The sequence below is a fragment of the Aquarana catesbeiana genome, unplaced genomic scaffold, assembly GCF_042186555.1.
Source record: "Aquarana catesbeiana isolate 2022-GZ unplaced genomic scaffold, ASM4218655v1 unanchor228, whole genome shotgun sequence".
Classification (NCBI taxonomy): domain Eukaryota; kingdom Metazoa; phylum Chordata; class Amphibia; order Anura; family Ranidae; genus Aquarana; species Aquarana catesbeiana.
Window position 1 is genome coordinate 1,706,576 of NW_027362655.1, and position 18,416 is coordinate 1,724,991.

At 45.4% G+C, this 18,416-nt stretch overlaps 1 protein-coding gene across 1 annotated transcript in view; it reads left to right on the forward strand.

Moving 5' to 3' along the window:
- The first annotated feature begins 620 nt into the window (after positions 1-620).
- Positions 621-18,416, forward strand: part of LOC141121727 (uncharacterized) — a 178,289-nt gene continuing 160,493 nt past the window's right edge. Inside the window, exons 1-7 of the mRNA XM_073611438.1 lie at positions 621-730; positions 10,694-10,821; positions 10,908-11,031; positions 11,148-11,245; positions 11,921-12,127; positions 12,486-12,627; positions 15,007-17,177. Of these exons, the coding sequence (XP_073467539.1) occupies positions 10,947-11,031; positions 11,148-11,245; positions 11,921-12,127; positions 12,486-12,627; positions 15,007-17,177 (2,703 nt within the window). The 5' untranslated portion in view covers positions 621-730; positions 10,694-10,821; positions 10,908-10,946. The remainder of the gene's footprint in view (positions 731-10,693; positions 10,822-10,907; positions 11,032-11,147; positions 11,246-11,920; positions 12,128-12,485; positions 12,628-15,006; positions 17,178-18,416) is intronic.

Genomic DNA, 18,416 nt, shown 5'->3' on the forward strand with positions numbered 1-18,416 from the left:
GCAAAGTGCAGTTGCTCCAAAGTTTAGTAAATGAGGTAAACCTTCACTTTGCAAAGAATACCCAATCACATGCAAGGAAAATTTAAAAACCAGCAGTAGTGATTGCACATGATTGAATGATGGAAATCAGCAGAGCTCCTGCTCATTTACTAAGTTTTGGGCGCAACTGGACTCCCAGAGTGCAACTGCAATTTGCAAAGTGCAAAGTCTGTTTGCCTTTAGTAAATACCACCCAGTATGTTATGTTTAAGACTGTTCACAATCTGTTTTTAGGTTGTTTACACATTTTTTGGATTGAATGTAAAAAAGGGAGATGTTATGGAGTTCTTATACAAATACAGTGACTCTATTGTAATATATTCTATGGTAATATTGCATTGCTTATACTTTCTGTTTCCTGTTCTGTGTTTGCTGTTCCTGTTATACAATTCAACATGACTCCTCAAACAGCTTGCAGTCTCTTCATTTCTATACTGTAAAGCGCTGTGTAAACTGTTGGCGTTATATAAATCCTGTATAATAATAATAATACTTGAAACAGCCGTGTTCATGCTACAAGATGTTTCTATAGCTGCAGTTCCTCTGAGTTCCACAAGGTGGTGATCTCAACCCTACCCTGTAAAAAAAGTCTCTATGGAAATACAGACAGGAAGTGTTGTCAGGTAAAGACAGGGTGTTTCTTTTTATAGGACGTAGAGAGAAGACACTGCTGGATCTGGCAGCAGAGGAGGTAATATGTAGATTAACCCCTTCAGGGGGATCAGTTGATGATTAATATATTTTGCTTCCAAAGTTGGCCATACATGGTTCAGTTTTATCGTTCAGCCAGCGGGATGAGAGGAAAAAACTGAAGTGATTCCCCCATCCACACATTGGAGGGGGATGGGGGAATCCTCCCCGCTGCACTATTGTATTCTGACAATGGGGGGCGCTCCTCCGCTCTCAGAATACACAGATCAGTGATGAAGCTATTGGCTGCAGCTGATGATGGAGTGACTTTTATCCGGCAGTGACCACACATGGATGGAAATGTGACCGATCCCTGCTGAACCAGCTGAATTTCCATGTCTCTATGGTCACCATAAGTGACTTCCTCCCCTCCCCCTCATCTCCTTCATTATGTAAGTCATGCTGAGATAATCTCCCATTGGCTGAGCAATATTCTCATTTGTCTCTGAGCTCCTTCTTGCTATTCCTCGTCCTGCCTGTTGTTTCCTTGGATTGATTTTCTGTGTAGTGACCCCGGCTTCATCTCTTGGATGCGCTCGTCTGTTGCTTGTCCTGACCTTTATCCTGATTCCTGGATCTCCTCCTCATCTCTCCTTCATATCCTCTAATGCCGTGTACACACGACCGGACTTTTCGACCGTGTGTGGGCTTCATCGGACCTTCAGGTGACTTTTTCTGTTGAAAATCAGACGGACTTTAGATTTGGAACATGGACTCGAGTCCGGTCGAAAAATCCATTCGTCTGTATGCTAGTCCGACGGACAAAAAACGATGCAAGGGCAGCTATTGGCTACTGGCTATGAACTTCCTTATTCTAGTCCCTTCGTACGTCATCATGTTCAAACCAACGGACTTTCGAACGAACTTTAGTCCTTTCGTGTATGTGCAAGTCCGGTTTTTTGAAAGTCCGTCGAAAGTCCGTTGGAAAGACCGTCGGACCTTTGAAGCTGAAAAGTCTGCTCGTGTGTACGCGGCATTACACAGCTTTTCTCCAGGCTTGCAGTGACCCTGGGGGGCGGAAACTTGGCACCAGCACTCAGCAAAATCTCTGTCCTCCTCCCACGGCGTCCCTCTGTCCTCCTCCCACGGCGTCCCTCTGTCCTCCTCCCACGGCGTCCCTCTGTCCTCCTCCCACGGCGTCCCTCTGTCCTCTTCCCACGGCGTCCCTCTGTCCTCTTCCCACGAAGATGACAGAGCAGGTTTTAAAAGGAAGTGGTGTGGCCTTGACAGGAAGGGGTGGGTCATATTTAAATTAGGGGGTGCGCGAGTTTAGTCAGGCTTAGGGCAGAACAAAACCTAAATACACCATTGAATGACAAAAGTGAATGATAGAAGGTTATGCCCATAGACAAATCTGAGAAGTGCAGCAATTTCCCCTTTCCCACAGGTGTTACTCCAGTAGAGTAGCAGATTGTAAAATTGGGATTATAGCTGTTTTCTATGAAATGACAGATGAATGACAGAAAGGAATGCCCATAGAGTATAATGGGACGCACGATGTGACCCGGAGTCAGAACCATTAGACATATCAAATCAATCTTTAGCAGATATTCTCTCCATGTTCAGTGGAGATGTTTAAAATCGAGAGTAATTTAATTATAAATTGTTTTCTAAGGAATGAAAGAATGAAATGCCCATAGAGTAGCATGTAGTAGAAAATACCCATAGAGTAGAATGTATATCAACTTTTTTGCAGGCAAACCTGAATGATATAGCAAGTTAAAGGGACATGCAGTGGCGTCGCTATGGAGGGGCGGGGGTGTGGGCAGCACCTGGATGACACCCGCCATAGGGGGACACTAGGCCTGGGCTGACACTGAATGCCGCGGCTCCCTCTTTCTCTTCCGGGATCTCTGTAATCCCTTCAGCTACACGCGATGTGCAGGGAAGGTGGGGATGGAGGGAATGAGACAGAGACATTGACAGACAGGGTGCCCTATCGCCCCCCACAATCGCATCCCTCTTTGACTGCAGCCTTCAGGAACCGGACTATAGCCACCTCCTCCTCGGCTCTGATGTTCACATACACAGGCCAGGAGGAGGTGGAGGAGGGACACATGCCCTACGAGGTCTGTATTAACAACAGGAGTCTTACATTTTGATTGGGAAGGAGGGTTCTGTGGGGCCTGGGCAGATAACAGTTGTGCTGCCAAGAATGATTTTGGGGGGGGTAAAGGATATGGGCTAGGGGGTGCTTTGTTTTGGGTAGGAGAGGACTTGTGCTAGAAGGAGGAGGGCAGATTTGAAGTTTGAACCCCCACCCCCCAGCACAATTCCTCTCCCCTCCCAAAGCACCCACTAGCACACATACTTTAACCCCCCAATCAAAAATCCCATCCCAGCTCTATCCCTCCCCCCCAATCCTATCCCAGCTCCATCCATTCCCCCATCCCATCCCGGCTCCATCCACCACTCTGATTCCATCAGGGCTCCATCTATTGCCCCTGATCCCATCCCGGCTCCATCCACCACCCTGACCCCATCCCAGCTCCATCTATTCCCCTGATGCCATCCATTCCGCCCGGTCCTATCCTAGCTCCATCCATTCCCCCAATCGCATCCCGTCTCCATGCATTCCCCCGATCCCATCCCGGCTCCATAAATTCGCCCCCGATCCCATCCCGGCTTCATCCATTCCCCTCTATCCCATTCTGGCTCCATCTATTCCCCTGATCCCATCTCCATCCATTCCCTGATCCTATCCTGGCTCCATCCATTCCCCTCAATCCAATCCCGGCTCCATCCATTCCCCTCGATACCATCCCAGCTCCGTTCATCCCCTGATCCCATTTTCCACTCCTTCCACCACCCCGATCCTATTCCGGCTCCATCCACCACCGCGGCCCCATCCCGGCTCCAACCACCACCCCGACCCCATCCCGGCTCCATCCACCAAACAATTTATAATCCAATTACTCTTGGTTTTTAAAGATCTCCACGGATTGTGGAGAGTATGACAGCCAAGGATTTATTTGGTATGTTGAAAGGTTTTGACTCCGGGTCACATCTTGCTTCCCATTATACTCTATAGCAGGGGTCTCAAAGTACCGGCCCGCGGACCGGTTACAAACAGCCCACAGGACCGGTCCACCAGGATACCGGGAAATTGCCCCGGGGCTGCTTTGAGCTGTGGCTGCCGTGGCAGGGCTGATCCTGGGCAGGTGAACAAAATGCACAGCAAGCTGAGGCAGGGGGATGGGGGGGGGGCGAAGTGCCTGAGTGCTTCCCTCCTCCTCTCCTTGTGTATGTCACACACATCAGGGATCTCCTGCTGTGTCACGGAGCTTGGGTCTAAATTGTTTGGCGGTGCTGTAACAAAGCCCTCCTAAACTGGCTCCTGTGATAGGCAGCACACTGATCCAATGCCAGGAAATTTAATCAGTGCAATGTGTATCATAGGAGCCAGTCTAGGAGGTGGGACTTTGATACAGTGGCCACCCGGGCAATTCAAATCCAAACTCTGTGACACAGCGGGAGATGCATTTGATGGGCACTGACGAGGCTGCATTTGTTGGGCACTGGTGAGGCTGCATTTGATGGGCACTGATGAGGCTGCATTTGATGGGCACTGGTGAGGCTGCATTTGATGGGCACTGGTGAGGCTGCATTTGATGGGCACTGGTGAGGCTGCATTTGATGGGCACTGGTGAGGCTGCAGTGACTGTTTATTGTGGTTTTTGAAGTTTGAAAGTTTGCATGCGGCCCCCATGGGATATGAAAACATGTCCAGTGGCCCTCAGGTAATTTGAGTTTGAGAATCTGATCTATGGGCATTCCCTTCTGTCAGTTATCTCTCATTCCATTTAAAACAATTGTATTAAAATTTTACAATCTGCTATTCTACTGGAGGAAAACCTGTGGAAAAGGTGAAATTGCTGCGCTTCTCAGATTTGCCTGCAAGTGAGTTTATATTTTGCATTACATTATATTTCCATGAGCATTCCCTTCTGTCATTCATCCTTGTCATTCCATAAAAAGCATTGATAATCCCAATTAATCTCAATTTAAAACATCGCCACTGAATTTGTAGAGTGTGCCAGCTAATGTTTTTTTCTTCTACATCTAATGGTTCTGACTCCCATGCTTACCATTATAGTCTCTGGACAGCCCCTTCTGTCATTCACCTTAGTCATTCCATAGAAAACAATAATAATCCCGCTTCATCTCAATATTAAACATCATCACTGAACTTGGAGAGAATGTCTGCTAAAGATTGATCTGATATGTTGAATGGTTCTGACTCCGGGTCACATCTCACTTCCCATTATACTCTATGGGCATTCCTTTCTATCATTTATCTGTCCTTCCATAGAAAACAGCTGTAATCCCAAATAATTACAATCATACAATTTGCTACTTAGCTGGGATGCCGTGGGAGGAGGACAGAGGGACGCCGTGGGAAGAGGACAGAGGGACGCCGTGGGAGAAGGACAGAGGGACGCCGTGGGAGGAGGACAGAGGGACGCCGTGGGAGGAGGACAGAGGGACGCCGTGGGAAGAGGACAGAGGGACGCCGTGGGAGGAGGACAGAGGGACGCCGTGGGAGGAGGACAGAGGGACGCCGTGGGAGGAGGACAGAAGGACGCCGTGGGTGGAGGACAGAGGGACGCCGAGGGAGGAGGACAGAGGGACACCGTGGGAGGAGGACAGAGGGACGCCGTGGGAGGAGGACAGAGGGACGCCGTGGGAGGAGGACAGAGGGACGCCGTGGGAGGAGGACAGAGGGACGCCGTGGGAGGAGGACAGAGGGACGCCGTGGGAGGAGGACAGAGGGACGCCGTGGGAAGGGGACAGAGGGACGCCATAGGAAGAGTTCCCCTTCAACATCCTCAGCACACAAGTCGCGCCGCAAGTCAGATCATCATGATCTGACTTCTGGTGCGACTTCTATTCAAATCAATGGGCTCCCATAGGGAACCATTGATTTTGAATAGAGGCAGAGAAATGCCTGATGAGTCTTAAAGCTCTCTTTACAGCGTTAAACCTCGTTTAACAGCCTTTGCCAGCGTCTGGCATTTTTAGGACTACGCCCCTGCCGATAAACGTCCAAAAATGTCCATGTGTGAATGGACACATAGGATAACATAGAGGGGAGTTTATGGGCTGTAAAAAAAAACATCCAAGCTCCCAAAAATGGCTGTTTATGAGATTCAGTGTGCATGTAGCCGAAAGCTGTATGAAAATACAACAAGAACTCTGCTCCACTCTGAAAGACAACAAGCAACCAAGCATTTGACGTTTATTTTATATGAAGTCAGATTTCCACTCTCTATCCACTAACATGCTCCTTCTACTCTTCCTTCTCACATCGGTGTCTTCTATCCTCAAATTATCCTTATTCTACCCCTCCTCTCTACCCTGCAGCATACACATATCGCCCTCACTCCTACCCTCTCCCTGCACCCATCATCTCCTGCATTTGCTGCACCCACATGCTGACATAAACACCAGGGCCGTTAGACACGTGCGCTCATGCACTTCCCACTCCCATCTTGCCTTCCTCACCCTCCTCCTCCTAGTCTCAGGTGACATTTCTCCTAATCCTGGTCCCCCATTTTCTTACTGCAAACCACATATCCAATATCCTAAATCCTCCTCTGGCAACCACCGCAATCTGCTCAGTTTAATTTCTATCCCCCTGCTTCCTCAAACCAGCCCCCAATCTCATGTGCCCTTTGGAATGCCCGCTCCATCTGTAACAAGCTAACATCTGTACATGACCTCTTCATCTCTCATGGCTTTAACATACTCTCCATAATGGAAACCTGGCTTCAAAATTTTGACTCAGCTTCTCCTGCTGCCCTCTCCCATGGTGGCCTCCATTGGACTCACTCCCCCAGACCCAACAGACAGAAAGGAGATGGAGTTAGATTTGGATTCCTTCTATCCCCACAAAGCACCTTCCAAGTCCTTCCTATCCTTCCCTCTCTATCCCTCTCTTCTTTCGAGATGCACTGTATTTGTCTGTTTTCTCCCATTTCTCTGAGGATTGTAGCAATTTATTGGCCTCCTGGACCAGTATAGCGCTTTTTTGATGACTTCGCTGCCTGGCTACCCTTCTTTCTCTCCTCTGAAATATCCACTATCATTCTTGGTGACTCAAACATTCCTGTCAATATTAACAGCCCAGCTACAGCTCAACTTCTCAACTTAACCTCATCTTGTGACTTAACCCAATGGACACATACTTCCACTCACTCCAATGGTAATACCCTCGACCTTGTATTCTCCCATCTCTGCAATACTGGTAACCTCACCAACACCCCTTTCCTCTCTCTGATCACAACCTCATCGGTTTCACTGTATCCTTGCCTCCAACCACCCATCCCACCAAGCAGCAAACGATTACTTGTAGGAACCTTAGCCACTTTAACCCTTCTCTATTCTGCTACTGACCACCTATATGACATAATCTCTCCCCTGTCCTGTCCTGACCTGGCCACCTCTGTCTACAACTGTTCATTCTCATCATCACTAGATGCACTTGTTCCTCTAACCACACGCAGAATCAGGCCCGACTGTTACAACCCTGGCAAACTGACAACACTAGAAATGTCAAGAGACATTGCCATTCTCTTGAATGACTGTGACGTAAAACCAAATGTCTGCAGGACTTAACCCTATACAAATCTGCCCTCCTAAGATACAATTCCTGCATCCATGCTGCCAAACAAGCCTACTTTTTCTCTCTTATTAATACCTTGTCATCTAGTCCCTGTCGGCTCTTCTTAACCTTTAACTCTCTGCTTCGTCCCCCACCCCCTCAACCCACTAACTCACTTGCTGCCCAAGAGATTGCCAATCACTTCAAAGACAAGATTGATGCAATTCGTGAGGACACCTCCACTGTGCGTGTATCTTCCCCACCCAACATACCTTGCTTAACAGCACATTCAACGCTCTCCTCTTTTGAACTGGCTACTACTGAAGAGGTTACAAAACTTTTCTCAGATGCCCACCTAACCAATTGTCCCCTGGATCCTTTTCCTCACAACTACTACGGTCACCCTCTTCTTCTATCCTATGCTCCCTCACTTACATCTTCAATCTCTCCCTCCCCTCTAAAACATACGCTGATCATTCCCTTGCTTAAAGAGCCCTCACTGGACCCCACCAACCTGAACAACTTAAGACCCATCTCATTGCTCCCATTCACCTTTAAACTTCTAGAAAGCTTAGTCTACAACAGTCTTAGCTCCTACCTCAGTGAAAATAACCTTCTTGACCCCTTACAGTCTGGCAGCACTCCACAGAAACTGCCTTACTAAAATTCACCAACGATTTACTAATTGCTAAACCCAACGGCCACTACTCCATACTTCTACTACTTGACCTCTCTGTGGCCTTTGATACTGTTGACCACCCGCTCCTTCTCAATAAACTACATTCCCTTGGTCTCCCACATTCTGCTCTATTCTGGTTCTCTGCCTACCTATCACAGCGCTCCTTCAGTGTTACCTATATCTCTGTCTCCTCCTCTCCATTGCCCCTTTCTGTGGGGTCCCTCAAGACTCTGTTCTTGGACCCCTTCTCTTCTCTATCTACACCTCCTCCCTTGGTCACTTGATAACTGTCTACGACTTCCAATACCACTTATACGCCGATGACACCCAAATCTATCTGTCTACTCCTCACCTCACTCCTTCAGTTTCCTCTCACATTACTAACTTACTAACTGATATATCAGCATGGATGTCGCACCACTTCCTTAAACTAAATCTCTCTAAAACCAAGCTATTAAATATTCCCTCCCGCCTGTGCCCCCCTCCATGACTTTTCCATCAAAATCAACAATGCAACCATCAGTCCCTCTCCTCACGCCAGGGTACTGGGTGTAATCCTAGACTCTGACTTGTCATTTCAGCCTCAAATCCAATCGTCAAAAGTTTATAGAATTCACCTTTGTAACATCTCTAAAGTTTGCCCCTTTTTAACAAATGAAACTACCAAGCTCCTCATTCACCCCCTTTGTAATTGCTTACCTAGGTTGAAGTCCATGATGCTGAGATGTATGCTCACCCTTGCAAATACACACAGCCCACGGTAACAGGGTAATAAGCTACCTGGGCTGTGAATCTGTGCACGGGGGCTTGACAGGAATTTGCCAAAGGATAGTCGAGGTAAGGCCATAGTCAGGGATTCCAGAAGACAGAATAAACGATAAGCAGAGCCAGGGTCAGAAGCCGGAGTCGGTCTTGGAACGCTGTAACTAGAACACAGGAATACTGGAACACAGGAATACAGGAATCGTTGGCAAAACAGGAAACAAGAGACAATGAACTGACAAGCCCTCAGAGTGAGGCAGTGTTTTATACCCAGCTGATTAGGTAAACTGCCTCAGCTGAACCAGGAGTGACAGGTACAATCAGAGTATCACCCTCAGTACTTCATGCTGAACTAGACATAGCTGGAAAGCAGGCAGAATAGAGAACTGATGTGTCGCTCAGAAGTAAAGCAACAGGAGAAGCAAACGTAAGGTTATGGGTTCAATACCACCTTGAACCACTTTGGGTGTGACCACGCCTGGCCGTCTGCTTGGCATGTTAGGGACCGTGACAGTTCCCCCCCTTAGAAATGCACTCCGGGCATGGACAGGTGGCTCCTCACAGGCATAGTCCTCAAGGTCCAAACCACCCTCCTCACCAGAGCAGCCATGCACTTCGTCACCTGACAGGAGGAATGTTCTGCCATAGGCATCCATGCTATACAGTCCTCATCAAACCCGCGGTGAAACAAAGCACCATCAGCAGTGCCAGAAGACTTTTTATTTTTCATTTTGGTCTTTGCTGTTTTTGAAGTTCTTGTAGGGGGTGCATTCGCCGCTTGCAAAGCCTTTTCAAACATTACCAGATCCTGCTTACGGACAATGGTGCCATTCGAGGCATACGTACAGTCAGGTGGTAGAACTTCAAGCAGGGACACAGGCACCAAAACTTTGAGTGGGGACACAGGCACCAAAACTTCCAGCGGGGACACAGGCATTGAAACTTCAAGCGAGGACACAGGCACCGGAACTTCAAGCGGGGACACAGGTACCGGAACTTCAATTGGGGACACAGGCACCGGAACTTCAAGTGGGGGCACCGGAACTTCAATTGGGGACACAAGCACTGGAACTTCAAGAGGGTACACAGGCACTGGAACTTCAAGCTGGAACATGGGCACTGGGACATCAGACCGGGCAGCACGTATCAGAACATCAGACTGGGTAGCAGGCACTGGGCCGTCAGACTGGGGCACAGGAACTTCAAGCTGCATAGCAGGCAGAGATTCAGGTGTGGCAGGAAGGATCCTAATAGTACCCACTTGAAGAACCTTTCCCAGAGGTGGGCGAGTTGGGCAGAGAGTGATAAAGTGCCCTCTTTCTCCACCGTAGAAACAAAGACCACAGTCTCTCCTCCGCTCTCTCCATTAGGAGCTCTGGAGAAAATGGTCTGCTATTTACACTCCGTTCCTCTGCATGTCACCTGATCACATGAGAGCTTACTTTCACAGATTCCTAACAGATTTCTGTATTGTAAAGGTCAATGTTCACTCTTCAGTTTAGGAGAGGTAGGACGCACCCAGGAACAATGATTTGGTTTTCACAGGAGCCTCATATAGAGGGCCCCTCAAATCTCCCCCTCCAAATGTCCCTCCATCCAGAGTCTATATGTTCTATGACGTCACACTGACGTCACAGCTCCTCCTCCCAATGTCCCTCCATCCAGCTCTTTTTTTTTTTCTCTGATACTCTTAGGAAGTGGGTGGACTCTTAGCATCCCCACTTACAAAGTGGGACTCTTGGTCCTGCGTTGTATGTAATGATGTCAAAATGCCTGCAACAAGCATTTTACCTGCGTATTGTGGAGGTTCTGTGTGGGTAAATTATACCTCCGTATTAAAATAGGGCTTTAATAAAATGGAAACTTGAATGGTGAGGAGGATTCTGAGAATATCAATTGACTTTACTATTGGTTTTCAGATCTAGAGTTTTCCTCCTGTGAAGTCTGGAGATCATATGACCATCACATTGCCTCCACCTCCCTCCCTGATAGAATTAAGAAATACAAAGAAGATTCTAGAAGTCACCAGAGAGATCATAGAGGAGAGGTGAGCGGTGCTGGGAATTCTGGGACATTATCCAGTAACAGACAAGGGATGTGTCTGGATGGTGACTGTATCATTGTGTGTGTCAGGTTCCTATAAGGTGTCAGGATGTCACTGTCTATTTCTCCATGGAGGAGTGGGAGTATTTAGAAGGACACAAGGATCTCTACAAGGACGTCATGATGGACAATCAGCCGCCCCTCACGTCACCGGGTAAGAGGAGACTTTATTGTAAAGGAGAGAGCAGTACGGAGGGTCCACCTAGATCCCCCATCATCTGATAAACACATAGAAACAATGTATTCAGTCAGTGTGTGTGTTTCCTACAGATGGATCCAGTAATGGGAACCCACCAGAGAGATGTCCTCGTCCTCTGTATTCACAGAATTCCAAACAGGAAGATCACACCATCCCTCACCATTATCAGGTAGATGAGTGACAATTATTGGTACCGTGTTTACCCCAAAATAAGACCTACCCCTAAAATAAGCCCTAGTTTTAAGTGCTGGTGAAATACTAGAGTCCACTCTATTACAGTTATATAGTGTAGACTCTGTGTGTGTGTTTATGTGTTCTAGCTGTGCCAAATACCTTCGGTATAGCGCTGACCTCATGCTGCTCTCAGCTGATCTCACGCTGCTCTGCTCTTCTGCAAGCTGTCAGCGGTGGATCTCGGGCCCCCCTCCCTCTGTATTCCTTAGAGCTGGGAAGAGGCCTCCGGCGGCGCTTAGCTGATGTTGGGCCCTCCTCCCTCTGCAGTGCTTAAAGAAGGGAAGAGAGCTTTGGCGGGTTACAGATGCGCCCAGCACTAAAAGAAGGTATGTGGCACAATTGGATTGCAGACATACACATTTTGCAATATGTGATGCTGTGGATTTTAGGAATTTACAAGCACTTTTACACAGTTCCACAGGGGATTTATGACAGGCAGGGGGGAAAGAAGACAGCACATGGCATGATGAGACCTACCCCGAAAATAAGCCCTAGTGTGTTTTTGTTTGCCAAAATTAATATAAGACCCGGCTTATTTTCGGTGAAACACGGTAGTTCTGATTTATACACAGCATGTTTGTTACAATGAATATTTTATTAAATCTTTTAGAGTGGAAACCTCGGGGATAATAATATTGATGTTAAAGAAGAGTTTAAAGAGGAGGATGAGGAGTATGGAGTGATAGAGGAGTTTTCAGAAGGACACAAGGATGTGATGGAGCCACCTAATACCAGGAACCCACCAGAGAGATGTCCCCGTCCTCTGTATTCCCGGGATTCCACACAGGAAGATCACACCATCCCTCACTGTTACAAGGTTAGTAGGATAGATCATCTAGAACATTAACTTGAGGAGACAAGTTTTTATTCACTAAAGGCAAATCCACTGTGCACTTGGAAGTGCAGTCGCTGTAGATCTGAGGGGGATATAAAAGGAAAATTAAAAAAATGAAATTTTTCTAGCGCATGATTGGATGAAATAAATCAGCAGATCTTCCCCTCATTTCAGATCTTCCCCTCAGATCTTTAGCAACTGCACTTTCATGTGCACTTGTAGTGCGTAGTGGATTTGCCTTTAGTAAATCAACACCAATGTGTAGATTTTTTTTATGTGATGTCACAATAATAAAGCTTAAATCTTACAGATGATATTCTCTCTCATTTTCTTGATTTAGAGTGGAGATCCAATTGATATAGAATTTGAGGTTAAAGTAGAAGAAGAAGAGAGGTATGTGAGGGATGATCAGCAGTCTATGGAGGAGGATGGAATAACGGGGACATTTATAGAGGAGGACACTCCTACAGAGATCAGCACAGGTGGGTCATTAACACTAAATACATTCCTTCACCCATACTGCTCACTGATTGGTCCAGAGTAGGGTAAGGACTGGGTGATATCAGCCTGTAATCCCCTGGTCACTTTCCTGAGCTGTGTTCCCCGTCCTGTATTCCTGTATTTCTCTCAGATAATCTTCTTTCTGCTGCAGACACAATTTATGTATCTAGACTTTTTAAAAACAAAGTATGCATTGGGAATTTGGATGTGGCAGCGGTAGCAATAGACCATTGTCTCCGTCCCTATCAATTGTATCAAAAAGGAATTGGGAAGGAAAGAAGGGGGGGAAGGGGAGGGGGCGAAAAGGGGAAAATGTAGCCTCAAAAAAAGCAGGTATTATTTTGACTATAATTGAGACGACGGCTAATAGTGATAAGTGACATTGTCTCAATCCCTATTGGTAAAAAAGGGGGAGGGGGAAGGGAAAGGGGGATGGTGGTTTTGAAAAGGGTAAAAAGACAGGAATTTGGGACTTTGTATGCAACACATCACCGGAAGGTACTGAATCAATTAATATAATAAAAGGTCATTTATTGGGTACACTAGAGCATATTAAGCAACGGATATCATGACAGTAAAAAACATACAAAATATAATAATCATGATTGGTAAATCACATAGAAAGGTAGAATGATAGTATTAATTACACAATATGCATTATAGTGTATAAATTAACGCTAAGTATAGGACTCAACTCAATTATCTTAAACAAACATGATTGGCATAATAATAAAAAACATAATATAAAAATTGATTCATATTCCTCAAAGAAAAAAGATAGAAATTATATGATGTTGCATGATTGCTGTGACATGACATCAGTAAAAAATCTCGACGCGTTTCGTGGATAATATTCCACTCATCAGGAGCAAGTATAGCCTGGATATATCAATTGATGGATTGTTGTATAGTATAAAAAACGTAAATGGTATTAGTGATGTTATCAGCTGGAAATACTGTGGTAAACATGATCCCCAAGGGGATCTGAGGTCGTGGTACTGCAGCGATGGCCCGGCAAGAGCCAGCAATCAAAGGACAATAGTAGAGGGATATCCCCACGCCACAATTGTAAATGTGACCTGTAAGTGGTAGTGCCCGTAAGGTATCTGAGACTGCAAGTAAAAAACATGATCCAAAAAGGGGTGTGGAGATGGAACAAGATACAATGGATAGATGAAGTGTGTAGTCTGTCGATTTGAGGCAATGGGGCCGGAGCATCCGCTGCAGAGCCCCGCCAACGTCAAGCTACTTTAATATAAAAGTCCCCCCTCTTATAGCTTCATGTGTGACTCCCAGGTAAAATTCCCATATACAGTATCCTACTTCTGGGTATATTTATTATTATATATACGATATAAGATATATTACTTTCACTATTTCACAGTATAAATAAATCCCTTATAGTAGTGATTATCTGCTGTTTTTGTTCTATAAAGGACTATTTGTTTAACCCCATCATAACAGATGATTAAAAAAAAATCATGCTGCTGCTACTAAATGTGATATGCTGGCCATACACGGATCCATTTTTGGATGAGAATATTCACACAAATATTTGTATGAAAATGATTTATACATTCGATAAATGGATGAGTGTAGTTTGAAAATTCCACTTGCTTTTAACATTAAGCTTTAAAATGAATGTAACTACTGATCAAAAACCACATACATGATTTGAACATTTGTTTGTTGGAAAAAAGTTTTCTGTTCTGCTCCTTCAAATTTTCCCATCACTGTGGTGGAAAATGAACGCCAATTTGATCCCACTAACGGTTAGAAAATTGGATGAATGTTTTTTTGAAAGAAAACTCAGTTTGTGTACGGCCAGCATAAGTGACATCAGGTGCAGGGAGCTTGTACCCACCTACCTGTCTATGACAAGGGAGTCTGTCTTCCATCATATTATATTACACTCCTGTCTGATCATCTGCAAAACAGCGTTTTACGTATTTTTTATGTTTTAATAATGTTGATCTCTGATTCTGATATGTAGCAGATTCTCCCTCTAATAATACATCTATCTGTCTGTTATTCTCAGAGTGGATTAAATATCCAACTATATATCTGCATATTTATATTTACCGCTGTATAGAGATATTCAAGAATATTAACTAAATTATACATCAACCTTTGTTTTGGGTTTTTAACCAATTAGTTGATTAATCAAAACAATAATCCACCAACTAATCAATTATGAAAATAATCATTAGTTGCCGCCCTACAGAGGACCCATTTATTAGTTTCCTTGAGGGGGGAATTGTAAGATCCTCAGAGCCAAAGCTGCCTGATGTGGGCGGAGTCCTGGTTTAGGGGAACCAATCTGCTCATGTCTAGTAATAATCTTTTTATTTCTATTTTAGTAGATGGACGGGAGATGAGGAAAACCTCAGAGGATTGTCTCACTTTGTCTCCAGACTGTAAAGTAGAAGATGAGGACATCACACAGTATAGTCCAGGAGAAAACCCGACTACCTCAAATGTCCATCCGGCACCACACAGTGTAGATGGACCATCGTATTCCTCTTATCCTGAGGAACCTCAGACTGTGAGGGACAGTGCTGTCCTTCCAACAGAGAAGAGGTTTTCCTGTACTGAGTGCAGGATGGGTTTCCATTCTGAATCCAATCTTAATGTGCATAAAAGAACTCACACAGGTGAGAAGCCGTTTTTCTGTCCTGAGTGCGGGAAATGTTTTTCAGCGAAATCCAGTCTTTACACACATCAGAGATTTCACAGGAGGGAGAAGCCATATCCCTGTCCTGAGTGCGAAAAATGTTTTTCAGTGAAGTCCAGTCTTTACAAACATCAGAGATCTCACACAGGGCAGAAGCCATATTCCTGTCCTGAGTGCGGGAAATGTTTTTCAGTAAAGTCCAGTTTTTACGAACATCAGAGATCTCACACGGGGCAGAAGCCGTATTCCTGTCCTGAGTGCGGGAAATGTTTTTCACAGAAGTACGATCTTTACGCACATCAGAGATCTCACACGGGGGAGAAGCCGTATTCCTGTCCTGAGTGTGGGAAATGTTTTTCACAGAAGTCCAATCTTTCCACACATCAGAGATGTCATACGGGGGAGAAGCCGTATTCCTGTCCTGAGTGCAGGAAATGTTTTTCACTGAAGTCCAATCTTTACAAACATCAGAGATCTCACACGGGGCAGAAGCCGTATTCCTGTCCTGAGTGCAGGAAATGTTTTTCAGTGAAGTCCAGTCTTTACACACATCAGCGATCTCACATAGGGGAGAAGCCGTATTCCTGTCTTGAGTGCGGGAAATGTTTTTCAATGAAGTCCGATCTTTACGCACATCAGAGATCTCACACGGGGGAGAAGCCATATTCCTGTCCTGAGTGCGGGAAATGTTTTTCACAGAAGTCCAATTTTTCCACACATCAGAGATCTCATACGGGGGAGAAGCCGTATGCCTGTCCTGAGTGCGGGAAATGTTTTTCACAGAAGTCCAATCTTTCCACACATCAGAGATCCCACACGGGGAAGCAGAAGCCACTTTCCTGTGCTGAGTGTGGAAAATGTTTTTCAGTGAAGTCCCATCTTTCCACACATCAGAGATCTCACACTGGGGAGAAGCCATATTCCTGTCCTGAGTGCGGGAAATGTTTTTCAGTAAAGTCCAGTTTTTACAAACATCGGAGATCTCACACGGGGCAGAAGCCGTATTCCTGTCCTGAGTGCGGGAAATGTTTTTCACAGAAGTACGATCTTTACGCACATCAGAGATCTCATACGGGGGAGAAGCCATATTCCTGTCCTGAGTGTGGGAAATGTTTTTCACAGAAGTCCAATCTTTCCACACATCAGAGATGTCATACGGGGGAGAAGCCGTATTCCTGTCCTGAGTGCAGGAAATGTTTTTCACTGAAGTCCAATCTTTACAAACATCAGAGATCTCACACGGGGCAGAAGCCGTATTCCTGTCCTGAGTGCAGGAAATGTTTTTCAGTGAAGTCCAGTCTTTACACACATCAGCGATCTCACACAGGGGAGAAGCCGTATTCCTGTCTTGAGTGCGGGAAATGTTTTTCAATGAAGTCTGATCTTTACGCACATCAGAGATCTCACACGGGGGAGAAGCCATATTCCTGTCCTGAGTGCGGGAAATGTTTTTCACAGAAGTCCAATTTTTCCACACATCAGAGATCTCATACGGGGGAGAAGCCGTATGCCTGTCCTGAGTGCGGGAAATGTTTTTCACAGAAGTCCAATCTTTCCACACATCAGAGATCCCACACGGGGAAGCAGAAGCCACTTTCCTGTGCTGAGTGTGGAAAATGTTTTTCAGTGAAGTCCCATCTTTCCACACATCAGAGATCTCACACTGGGGAGAAGACGTATTCCTGTCCTGAGTGTGGGAAATGTTTTTCAGCGAAGTCCCATCTTTACATACATCAGAGATCTCACACAGGGGAGAAGCCGTATTCCTGTCCTAAGTGCGGGAAATGTTTTTCACAGAAGTCCAATCTTTGCACACATCAGAGATCTCACACGGGGGGAGAAGCCATATTCCTGTCATGAGTGAAGGGAATTCGTCCTCACTGAAGTCCTGTCTTCTTGTACATGAGGGGTCCCACACAACCCTCGAGGTGTATTAGTGCGGGAAATGTTTTCTATATGAATGTTGCTGGACATCACAGGTCTCATGTGGGGAAGAAGCACACCCTGATATACACCTCAGATATACTCCATGGCTGATCTCCATCATGTAAGAAACAGTTCCAGGGGTGTGGACATTTCTTGAAAAAACGACTTGTCCGAGGGACTAAATCAGGGTCCCAATCTCCTTGTTCCTTATGACAATCTCCTTGTCCCTTATGATAATCTCCTTGTCCCTTATGACAATCTCCTTGTTCCTCATCTACCAGAGAGCTCAGTAGCGGTGTGGGAGTTCATTGAAAACTACAAGCCAACATCGGCAAAGGACAGAACTCTGTGAATGAATGGAACGGCTGTGCTCTTTACATAAAGTGACAGCCGGTACGGGGAACTTCTCCCCACACTGCTGTCACACAGAGGGCTCGGATCGCTGAGCTGCTGCAGGAACAGGAACATGTAACATGTTCCCGAAGGTGAACATTTCCTTTAACCCTTTCAATGCCAGAGCAACAGTACCCTATATTTTCTATAGGCGATGCTTTAAAGCCCCCTATAGGTCATCAGTTTAGTGTTACAGAGGAGGTCTGGTGATAGAATTATTGCTCTCATTCCGGCAATATGTAACCCGTGTATCGCAATTAATGTTTTCAGGTGTAGGGTGCCCCAATGTGTGAGTTTATGTTTGTACATGTGTATATGTGGGGGTGGGGGCTCATATTTTTTTCGGGGGGGGGATTGTCAGAACAATGGAGGTTAAAAGAATTAATCTAGAAGGCCAAAATCATATTAATTTTTTTACATATGTTTTGTGGTTTCATAAGCAACTTAGGAACCATCTTGTTCAAGAGATTCCTACAAGAAGGTTTTAAGGGCCTCACCATATATTCTACCAAGTCGTAAATTCTAATTCTGTCAGCCAGAAGAGATAAGAAGGTACCAGCTAATGTTTATGTTAAAAAAAAAGAATGTTTGGGTTTAGGTATCAAATAACAATGAACAGAGATGTTCTCCTTGACTGAGGGATAAGGAAAATGACATATTCACAAACTGTGTTTTGAAATGTTTTGTAAAATTATTCACTGTGAATAATTATATTAGCAATAATTCTCATTATATTATATTATTACATTATATTGGAGTAATTATCTGCAAAATTAA